Source organism: Primulina tabacum, chromosome 1 (genome assembly GCF_025594145.1).
Source record: "Primulina tabacum isolate GXHZ01 chromosome 1, ASM2559414v2, whole genome shotgun sequence".
NCBI lineage: Eukaryota > Viridiplantae > Streptophyta > Magnoliopsida > Lamiales > Gesneriaceae > Primulina > Primulina tabacum.
In genome coordinates, this window is record NC_134550.1 from 49,589,123 (window position 1) to 49,600,041 (window position 10,919).

Sequence of the window (10,919 nt, forward strand, 5' to 3'; positions counted from 1 at the left end):
AGGATCCTCGTTTAAAAAAATTTATTAGGGATAATTCTTTGCAAAAAATTGTCAACAAAATCTAAGTATGGTAAGACATGAGATTGGAAAAATGGAATAATGTAAATGCTAGATAAAGGTTGATTATTTACCCTTAAATATCCCCGTAAAGATCGGGATCATCATTAACCCGGTTGGGTATTTGGATAGACCAGATCATAGCCAATGTGCCGGTTACTTTCCTAAAGACCCGGGCAAATCTTCTCTTCCCGGACACTGCGGCTCTTCCCGGGCAATCATCATCATAAGCCCGGGATTTCCACCAACAACCTGGGTGCTCTATTACCCGGGCCACCTCGAAACTTGCACCATACTCCAGTGTGATTGATACAGGCCGTCTAATCTGTCAGAACAACTTGGATTTAGAGTGTCCTAGAAGTAATCAGAAGCTACAAGTATGGGCAGCCGACTTGCCATACTTAGTAGCTGACACGAGAATCGAGGTACCTACCCCATTTTCTACTATAAATAGCATGTATTAATGTCATTTAATTATTCTGAAACCTTTGAATTCTAAAGTACTTACATATTTTCTCTCAAATATTGCTTGTGTTCATCTGAAAACCTGCTGACTTTAGCATCGGAGTGGCCACGCCGGACACCCCTCCGGTGCCCATTCACGAGTTCTTTTCATTGTTTACAGGTGCCATCATAGCCATTATCTTTACTCAAAATTCCCAAATACTATAAATTGTTGATTTGATCCGTCGGAGCTCCTAACCCGGCTCACCCATTGCCGCGAGATCACTTCAGATTTCATTTGATAAATCACAAATGATAGATGATATTTATTCAAAAAAAGTAAATTAAATAAGCACATATCATTTATATTAAATACAATACTGTTGGGTCTCAAGTTTGGGAATAAGGTTGTCAGTAACAAGATTAGGTATCTTGCGAGACGGTTTCACGAATCTTTATCTGTGAGACAGGTCAACCCTACCGATATTCACAATAAAAAATAATACTCTTAGCATAAAAAGTAATATTTTTTCATGGATGACTCAAATAAGAAATTCATCTCACAAAATACGACCAGTGAGACCGTCTCACACAAATTTTTGTCTGGTAACAAACATATCTCCAATTTTTTTTTTTTAACACAATAATGTTTTCTTCAAAAAAAAAAAAAAAAAACACACACACACATATACAATAATGTTATTTTTTTTTTTTGTCCGATGATTCCTAAAAAATCCAGTCAGACCTATCAAATATCAAATCCTCGATATTTTCCTACACCTTTCGGGAGCTGTATAGGAGTGGTTGGGCTGTAGTTTTCATTTGGCAGGAAATATGAAAAATAGACGTCAGTGAGATTTTTTTATATATATAAAAATAATACGTCACATTGTGATATGTTTAGACTTACATTTTTTGTTTATCTATTATAATTTTTTAATTACGTTTTGATATCGATCTTAATCATTTATCTCAAATTATATAATTAAATGACTACTATCATTATTACATTTTTACTATTATATTATAAACATATGTGCATAATAATTTTTTTAACATAATATTAGTAATTTAATTTACAAGAATTTTAGGAGAATGATCAAAATTGATAATCATGATATAATTACATAGCCACATGATAAAATTCATCTCATCGGTGTTCACATAAGTGCACGATGAGTATACTACCTCTTAATGGTAAGTATGCCAATCGTGCTCAAAGAGCATATAACTGTAGTGTTGGAATATAAATATATATAGACAGATCAAACTGTTGAAATGTTTGAGTTCAATGAATTAAAATTAAGCAACAAAAAAAGACAAAAAAAAACTCGATCGAACAAGAACGTTCAAATGTGTGTCTTAAAAGCTGCGAGATGATTTCTCAAGCAGCAAGGGTGACGCCCATAAAGTGACACCTGACGATTTTCATGATACCCTGCATCCAAATGATGTCTTTTGATGATTTTAATCAATTTTTTTTGGATGAAAATACATCTCTCGGGTGAAATAACATGTTTCAAAATATGTTTGATATTTATATACATGATCAAAGAAATCAAAAAAAAAAAAAATTAATTGTTGAATTTCTACGTAAATTACATTCATATTGCTTATCCTCAACTTCCTTCTTTACAAAAAAAAGTACACTCTATTTTCCGATTATTGTTCTTATAATTTACAATGTTATTATTGTAAAAAAAAATTGTTGTATCTTCGAGAAAAATTGGCACAAACCGAAGCACCAATAAGGGTCAAATTTATTCATGAGGAAAGAGTGTTCAATACTTGTCACAACTCAAATTCCTGCAGATTTTTAGTGACATTCTCGAGTCTCAAGATACACCAAAAACAATTTCAGGGCGGAGAGGGAGATGCATAAGCACCTGGAGGTGCTATTACCACGAGTTGCGAGTTTTCATTGATCATTGTCACCAAAAAAATGTCTCTTGATCACATTTTCGAGATTTGTGACATATATCAATCCATCAGAATGAATTAACACAATGAGAGATAATATAACATCAACTTTGATAAGATCAAACAAAAAGAATAGCATTTTGAACTTCTCCTTCTTTCTTCTCAGAAAGATGTTTGCTCAATTTTATGATTATGAAACTTATGATTTAGTGCAACTATCACAAGTTGGAAGTCGTCGTATCTTGGGAGACGATTGTCATATCTCGTAAGCATCATGTGCGGGACAAATTCGTCTTAAAAACAAAGAGCTTTCTCTTGCATCGACTTCAAATTTGCTAACATATTTTTATGAATTTAGTTATCTTCACGTTGCAGATCAAATGAAGTTGATAAGGAGAATCCCCACCAACACCAACCCGAATGACAATTGACAGCCATGAAGCTGGCAAAACCATAGAGAAAGGTGAGGAGGGAGATGAGAATAGATGTATGAAAGATAGGGATGAAGAAGAAAACAGGAGGAACTGTTGGTAGAAAGTAGATTAGTACAATCCTGCTTACACAACACCACCTATACCAAAGGCAATTAGGTTAAGGTCCTCCCATCATCTGACAATTTGCCACAACCAATATGCCAAGCCGCCACCTTCATAACTTGATGCATCCAGGACAATCTAATCCTAAGGTGGATCAGCTTTTAAATTTTATTTCACAATCTGGATTTACCATGATTTGTTCCATTTACCTGCATTGTTGACACAAAAAAAACCTCAGAGAAAATTAAGGTTGTAAACCCAAGCAAATATTTTATTGTTTTCAACCAGGTCTTAGTCCAACAGATATAGTTTTGTTTGAAGTTAAACTTCTAGACGGTGAGGTTCAAAGCAAGCTACCTTATCACATGAATACACAATAAAGTAAAATCAGTTGTGGTCTTAGATATCCACACACCCCACAATAAGCAAAGTCACAATTTCAGAATAAGTTCCATAAAAAAAGTATAGATGAACTCACAAACGATACTCTCTTCGCTGCACATTCAGTTATGTAGGCACAAGGCTTGAAAAATTCTCCATGTACCTTTGACCAATTTTTCATATTCGAATGAACATAAGCAGAGCCAAAGGTATCAGACCAGTAAATGATTCCTCCCCTGGGTTGGTTTACACAAATCAGTATCTTATATTAGTTAGAAGGAAACAGATAAACGAGAAAGGAAATGCAAACCTATATGCTGGGAATCCCATCCCCAAAACAGAAGCAACATCAAGATCAGATGGCCTAGTTACAATTCCCTTTGAAATGAGTTGGCATGCCTCATTCAAAGCAGGAAAAAGGATCATTTCAACAATCTCATCATTGGACAATTTCGTTAACTGTACCAGAGAAAAGTGACAACATGACATTGCTTGGTTAGAAATCCGCAATACAAACAAAATATTTGGATATACTTCTTAACCATCAACTTGAGAAAACATAAAGGAAATATTCGCCAATCATAAGATCCTCCAAAATTAACTTATTGTGCAGTAGAATCTAGAACGTGCTTTAAAAATCATAAAAGAAATAGACTCCAAGATGAATGCGCTAAAGAAGCATGGACAGATCATAAAGAGTGAATTTTGAGTTCCTAATACATAACTGGAGGTTTTAATGGTGGATCAGATATAGCACATGGTGCAGGATCAAAACCGAAGAGAAATGTGAAGCATGGATGTGTAGATCGTTGATTCTTGTAGAATTTGTTGCATAACATGACAGGTAAAATACAAAATTCCATGTATTACACAAATATCTGCATCAAACCTGGACCTTTTTGACAGACCAAGCTATTTATAGGAATAATTTATGTTTGTTATATGATTGGTTTTCACTTGGAGCAAGGGAAATAACACTTTCCATGCGTTCAGCTAGGTCTGGTAAAAAAATATTTTCTTTTCTTTTTTTTTTGGGGGGGAGGTGGGGGGTCGTAGTGCAAGCAGATGGAGAGAGGGACCTTGGACTCGATGGTCATGTATGATGTATTCCCAGCCTTTTGTAGGTATTTTTTTATCTCGTCATTTGGGGTAGCCATGCCACAGTTGTCATATTTGTAGAAACCCTTGGCACTGGATTCACCTGAAATAAATGCCACGGTATAATAATTTCATTGCAAGCCCACAAATGTCCTAAAAAATATATAACCAAAACATCCGCACCCATAAAAGCCCAAAAAGCAAGAAAACATGGCTAAGTCACCTTCATAATCATGCTGTCGCAAGATTGAAATCAGTTTGATAAGGTAGGAACTATCACGGAGATTCTCAACACATCTCCTGCCAATCGCTTCAAAAACGTGAAGTCCAAGCATATCTATCGTCCTGCAACAATTTCATCACCAAAATAGATGGATGAAATAGTTCTGCAAAAAGGAAAACCTGAAAAATCGTAATAAGAATTCTGATTGAAGTGGTCTGATGCTGTGGATTGCTAAGATAGAGATTTTTTTTTCCGCCAGTATTTAAAACTCAAAACAGCCTTTGGATTTTGCATTTATCGTTCACACGAAAATGGTGTTACAAAATTTGATTCCATTTTCTCAAATATCTTGGAGATGGTGCTGTATCACAAGTTGTGATCTCAAACACGGGAAATCTATATTCTTGCACAACCTCAAATTAGGTTTATAATTTCCAGCATACCTAAATGGACCTAATAGCATCCCAAAGCTTGTAAAAGCCTGATCAATCAGGTACAAATCTACACCTCTTTCAGCTAGAAATATTGCTGCATGCAAATATTTGATAAGCAAGCTGTTGATTGAATGACCTTCCAAATCACCAACTACGATAGGGGTTTTCCTCATTTTCTTCCCAAAATCCATTAAATCAACGATTACTTGTGGAGATGTATTACTCATACGAACAATTTCCACAAGTGGCAGGTCAAGAGATGGGCTGCACCCAAATTGTGAGATAGAATTTAAAATAAATGCATACAACAGAGAGTTAAAATCAATTAAGTATTTATGTATCATTATAATTACCAGAAAAAGTGAATCCCGGCCATCCTATCATGGCATTTTGTCTTTTCTCCAATCGATTTCGAACTGAATGTTAAGCTATTACTGGTAAAAATACAATGTGGAGGGCAGATTTTCTCAAGATCAGCGAAAATCTCTTGCTTCGAGGACAAACTTTCTGCTTCAGCCTGCCCAAATTTTAGATGAAAGAGATCAGTCATCAGTCCTTTTAACCCAAATATTTCCACACAACTATCAAATTATTTGGTAACTTGTGCTTTTAGGATCCAATCTTGAGTGAAAGAGCATAATGTCACATGGAAAAATATCAAAGTAGACACATTAAGGAGATCAAATTTCAAGAGAGAAAAAAATTTTAAAAAAAATCCTAAACAACTTCTCTGATCCAAGAACTTTAGCATAATTAAACAGTTCTAGGTGTCCATGCACTTGAATGAGAATAAACATGATAAAAGAAGAAAATGCACACATCTAGTTGAATTGTAAAACCAACCTCTATGACTAACTCAACATCTTTAAAGTCGTCGTAATCAAGAACACCCTTTAATAAACTGAAAACCTTTTCAGGCCTATATGGATCTGCCTTTCCATTCTTGACATGATTTTGCAGTTTTCCTGTCACAAATGACATTAGTTTCAAAAATATATTTTTTCACATTTTCTTAGTGGACGCTCACCCTTGACTCTGTCGATCTGCTCCAGTAAACTCTTTTCATCCTTCTCTTTCAAAATGACTTGGTAGTTACTAAGTACCAACAATTTTGCCACTTCAGAGCTCATTGCTCCCCCACCAATAAGAGCAACCTTATTAAATTTTCTTGGCAGTAACTTCCTCTCAGTAACACCAGGAATCTGATGCCAGTATATTATCATATGACCATCAGAGGATAGAATCAGATGGAATGGTCCTTTTGAACATTGGCATTTAAATAGAATGAAACAGAGAGAGTAAGAGAGAGGGAAGAGATTTGACAAAAAAATTTAGAGGGCTAATGATGCATGCCAAGACCAGCCGCTACATCGCTAATAAAGCAACATTACTTCTAAATAAATGATTAGGGATGTAAAAGAATCAGACCGGTTCACAAGCTTCTCAAGTCAGCTCGAAAATTATTCGATTCATATTCGAAATTACTGAATTTCAACACGTTTTTTTCGAATCGAACTCAAGCTCAAATTAATTTATTCCATAATTCACGAACTGCTCGTAAACTTTAATATTTTGTTGATATAATATGAAATAATTATATATCAAATAAATATATTTTGAGTCTTTCTTATTGAGCAACAGTTTGAATAGCTCGCAAACATGAATATTATGAGCCAAGCTCGAGCTCTAATTCAAGCCGAATTAGAGCTCTGAATCGAGCTAGAGTTCGAATTCGAGTCTTAATTTTTCCTTGATATTCATCTTTTGATTCGATTTATTTGAACTCGTATTCATGGTCATAAAAAAATTTTTCGTTTTTACTCCAAGTGTTAATATAAGTACGATACAAAGAATAGGACTAACCTTAAAAACTAGACGTTGGGCGAAAAATACATGGACAAGGCTCTTGCAAATGCTAGATTGTCGAAGTTCTTGCAGAGCTTCTGCTTCCTGCCATATGAAGGAAAAATCATCATAAACTTGGTGTATCTTAATGTTCCAATAGCATAAAATGTTACACCTGTAATACCTTCCACAGGCCATTACGAGGACCTGAAACAATTCCATGTTCAATAACATCGATGCATACCAATTGGTGCACCAGGTTAGGATTTTCTCTCTGGACTTCAAGCCGAGCTGATTTAAGTATCGCCTTAGCTTCAATAAATGGTTCTAGTTTGTCAATTTTATAAAGACTAATGATCCATGGTCTTCTAAACTCTGATATGTCCAACGCCCATTGACGAGCTACTCCAAGCAGCTTATCTGCTGGAGCAATCACATCCACAAGGGTCAAATTTCGAGCTTCCTCTCCAGTTACACGCTTCGACATCTAGTTAAGACACAAAAGAAGGTTCCAGTAATGAGGGAAAAAACTCAAAACATGAAAAGTACAAACTTCATACCAAAATCATTTCAAGAGCGTTGGTAAGGCCCACAAGCCTGGGTAGCCGCTGCGTCCCTGGAGCAAATCAAAGTTCCATAACTAATTTCTACACCATATGATATAAAAAAACCAAGCATCCTACTATCTGTCAACACATCGAGTATTCAGCAAACACATATCTAATCCAGTCTAGTGAAGGCAGTATCATGATAGTAGTCTGGAAAAAAAACCACATTTTTGCTCTCAAGTAATTTTAACGTAAAAAAAGATCACGAGGTTATCAACACTCCAGAGTCCAAATCATGCAGATCCAAACTAGGGATGCATTTTATAATCATATTCAACAGCTGATGATATCCTAAATGAAAAAAAGCATATAAAAGAAACATGTTCAAAGAGCTCTAGCAATTAAACTAGACAAAAAGGTGTGAACTATTTTATGGTCATGGAAAATGGAATATTCTGTGAGAAAAATTGAACAGCATAAAACATCATTCTGACAAAAGGAAATAGCTCCTGTCAACATTCAGCAAAAAATTTCTCTCCAACTAATCAACAAATGATTGTCGGATCACTTAGAACTGAAATAGATGTTCTATGTGATTCATCACTTTTTGCAATCAACCATGAACCACCTAATGAGACAAAAAAGAATGAAAAATAATATTACTCACTCCTGTTATTTGAAGAACCATGTAGTGATGGTGCAGGGTATGTTTAAATCTAGAGGAGGAAAAACGGGGAAAAAAAAGCTAATGGGTACAAGTTAGTGATGAACAAGAATACTATGAGAACAAACTCACTAATTGTTTCAGCATTTATTAAATGGAAGATAGAAAAGTTTAATTTGAAAAAGAGATATTATTGAAATATTTCACAGTAGGAGACCATCAGGGCACCAAAATATTTCCATGCATGAAAGGATATCACTTATCAGTACCACCAAGTCCAGGAAGAATCCCATACTGAAGTTCAGGAAGGCCTAATTGTGCAGTGGAAGTTGATACGCGAGCATGACAGGCCTGCAAAAGGAAAAAAATCATGATTTTACAAGTTTTATACCCAAAAATCACCTCCATCTCCGAAGGTTCCCTGAACTTATTGATGTATCTATTAATATAATAAACTCTTGAGGCCGGTAGATTACTTCAGCAATCACATTTGGGAAAAAACAAAAACAGTGTAGTTACTATGAATTTATGAGTTAACTTGGAATTAGTGTGATAAAGGAAAGAAACAGTAGAATACATGTGAGGCAAGTTAAATTGTTGTCCATAGTACCAGTATTTAGATACAACTTATTCCACAATTTCCAAAAACAAGAAAGTGGGTTTAACTGGACTAAGAAAACGTGTAATTCCCATCTCAATTTTCTGTTGGTATTTAACGGAAACTTCAATATCAAAACTGAAATATCAACAGATGGGGTAGAGATATGACTTATAAAGTTGCATGGACTTTATCCCCAAACAGAGAGAAAGTTCACGGTACCAGATGTTATAACAACAGAAAGAAGAAAGCAAGTGAAAAAGACCATACATACAAGAGCAATTTCCAGGCCACCACCAAAAGCAGGACCATCAATAGCAGCTACTAAAGGCTTTCTTGCACCTATGATAAAATAGTTACTGGCGAAACATGAACATAATAAATCTCCTTAAAAGCACAGGAGCTGCGGCTGGTAATGTAATACCTTCCAAAGTATCAGTGACAATTTCAATTGACATAAATCCAAGCTCCTTTTTTGCTGTTACAGTTTTTAACCTCTCAGAAAGACCTAAACCTCTTCAAGGTATTTCAATGGAAAATAATCATTCTTACTCTTTTTCCCTTGCATTCCACCAAAAGCTGTCACATCAAAACCAGCAGAGAACTTTCCTTTCAAACCTGTTCAGCTAACCAGAGGATTAAATTCACAATAAGATCATCTATCAGCATGAAAAACTAGGTCATCTTTCTTACCAGTAACTACAATCGCTTTCACGTCATCTCTTAATAGAGCTCCTTCAATAGTCATTTTTAAGTCGAGCATCACTACAAAACGGGAAACCTCTTATAACTTTTTCAAATCAAGGAGAATATAGGAATGGATCCAGGAGAACACCCTAAACAGTAAGCTCAAAAGATTGTTAGAATTTTCCTGTTGCAACTTATAGATATAAAATACTAAAATAGCGGACAGGACCTGGAAGCTTATTGGAACTCACTTCAAATGGTTTAGTAGGATTTGTTTGGATAAATATGAGTTATTCGGTACTGCATAGGTTTGAGCTGTCTGCCAAAATGCTTTTAAACTTTTCAATGAAGTTTATGGCACCATCCTTGCTCCAAAAGGAAAGGAGAATCCATTTCCACCCTCTCCATTCTTAGCATAGTTTTATATGGGACTTACCTTTACTGTTACGAATGCACGACTTGTACACCCTTTTGTATCATATCCAAATCAAATTAGAAACAGTTCGAACTAAAAAGAAGACGATACTGGTAGAGACACCCACCATGTGGACAAAACCATATTCAAATTCGAGCAACAATAGATGAAATCTACATGAATTTAATCCCCAGTATAAAGAAAAATATGTTATCAGATAATTTTGCCAATGTGTGCCTAGAGAATACTCTTGTGATGGTACAAGTCTGCACGATAAAGAAGAAATGAAGGCTTCATCCCACTGTATTATTTCTAGTACTCCATTGATTTCAGCCGGAATAAAGCAGTTAATACTGATAGATACTAACACTCGACAAATTCATAAATCAATCTCCGTTGAGTTTTCCGACAAGGTGAGCACAGTACGAAAGCATCATTCTATTCCAGACTATAAATATTTTGACAAGTTCTTTCGATCATCGATCATCATCACCACCGGAGAACAGAATAAGAAAGTTAAACAAAAATCGGGTTTGTAATATACCGGCAGATGAGAGCAGATTGAGAGGTGGATTGTTGATCGCAACAACGGCCACTCCATCGGTTCCGACATCCACCGCTGTTTTCCCGACCATCGCGTGGCTTCGATTTGGTTTCTAGTGGTAGTGCAGGCTTTATGAGAGATGCCAATGGTTGATAAATTTGGGTCCAAAACATTCTCGTTTGCAAATTATACCACCATGATTATTATATTTCAAAATAATATATTTTATTGCAATAAATAAATATATATATATATATATATTTATATATTAATTCATGACAGGTAATATTGAAAAGAAAACTTAATTCATATGAATTTCTATTGAGATTATGCAAAAAACTTAATTTATTAGAATTTTTAATGAGATTATGCTGACTTCTCGACGTACTGAACTAGCATTAATACGTTGTGTCCGAGCCATCTCTACTAATTAGTATAATTCTTTTAAATAATGGTGGAGGCGCTGCTGAGACCATAAACGGTCAACTCCTCTATTGTTGCTAAAGATGTCCCTTTAGAAGATTT

General features: G+C 35.2%; 1 protein-coding gene across 5 annotated transcripts; it reads right to left on the reverse strand.

Annotated features, from left to right (window-relative positions):
* Positions 1 to 2,233: 2,233 nt before the first annotated feature.
* Positions 2,234 to 10,567, reverse strand: LOC142546023 (glyoxysomal fatty acid beta-oxidation multifunctional protein MFP-a-like). 5 transcript variants are annotated; one of them, XR_012820407.1, is made up of 19 exons: positions 10,395 to 10,567; positions 9,442 to 9,513; positions 9,301 to 9,366; positions 9,173 to 9,226; positions 9,023 to 9,090; positions 8,420 to 8,501; positions 7,499 to 7,554; positions 7,123 to 7,425; positions 6,957 to 7,043; positions 6,121 to 6,295; positions 5,937 to 6,058; positions 5,447 to 5,610; positions 5,103 to 5,357; positions 4,660 to 4,781; positions 4,418 to 4,539; positions 3,649 to 3,797; positions 3,436 to 3,574; positions 2,983 to 3,166; positions 2,234 to 2,863 (listed from the first exon to the last, which is right to left on the reverse strand). XR_012820407.1 is itself a non-coding variant. In XM_075653510.1 (18 exons), the coding sequence occupies exons 1-18, from the start codon at positions 10,483 to 10,485 to the stop codon at positions 3,131 to 3,133; spliced, it is 2,124 nt and encodes a 707-aa protein (XP_075509625.1). In that variant the 5' UTR covers positions 10,486 to 10,567; the 3' UTR covers positions 2,234 to 3,130. The 5 variants fall into 5 exon arrangements, 4 of the variants coding, with proteins under 4 accessions (XP_075509625.1, XP_075509612.1, XP_075509633.1 ...); XM_075653510.1 differs by having other exon boundaries at positions 2,234 to 3,166; positions 9,301 to 9,327; XM_075653497.1 differs by having other exon boundaries at positions 2,234 to 3,166.
* Between the last annotated feature and the right edge of the window lie 352 nt (positions 10,568 to 10,919).

Coding starts and splice junctions, on each gene's coding strand:
- LOC142546023 (XM_075653497.1), bottom strand. CDS start 10,485: ATGGTCGGGAAAACAGCGGTGGATGTCGGAACCGATGGAGTGGCCGTT. Junction 8,502..9,022: donor GTGGCCTGGAAATTGCTCTT/GTATGTATGGTC, acceptor TTCCTTTTGCAG/GCCTGTCATGCTCGCGTATC. Junction 6,059..6,120: donor GCAGATCGACAGAGTCAAGG/GTGAGCGTCCAC, acceptor CATTTGTGACAG/GAAAACTGCAAAATCATGTC.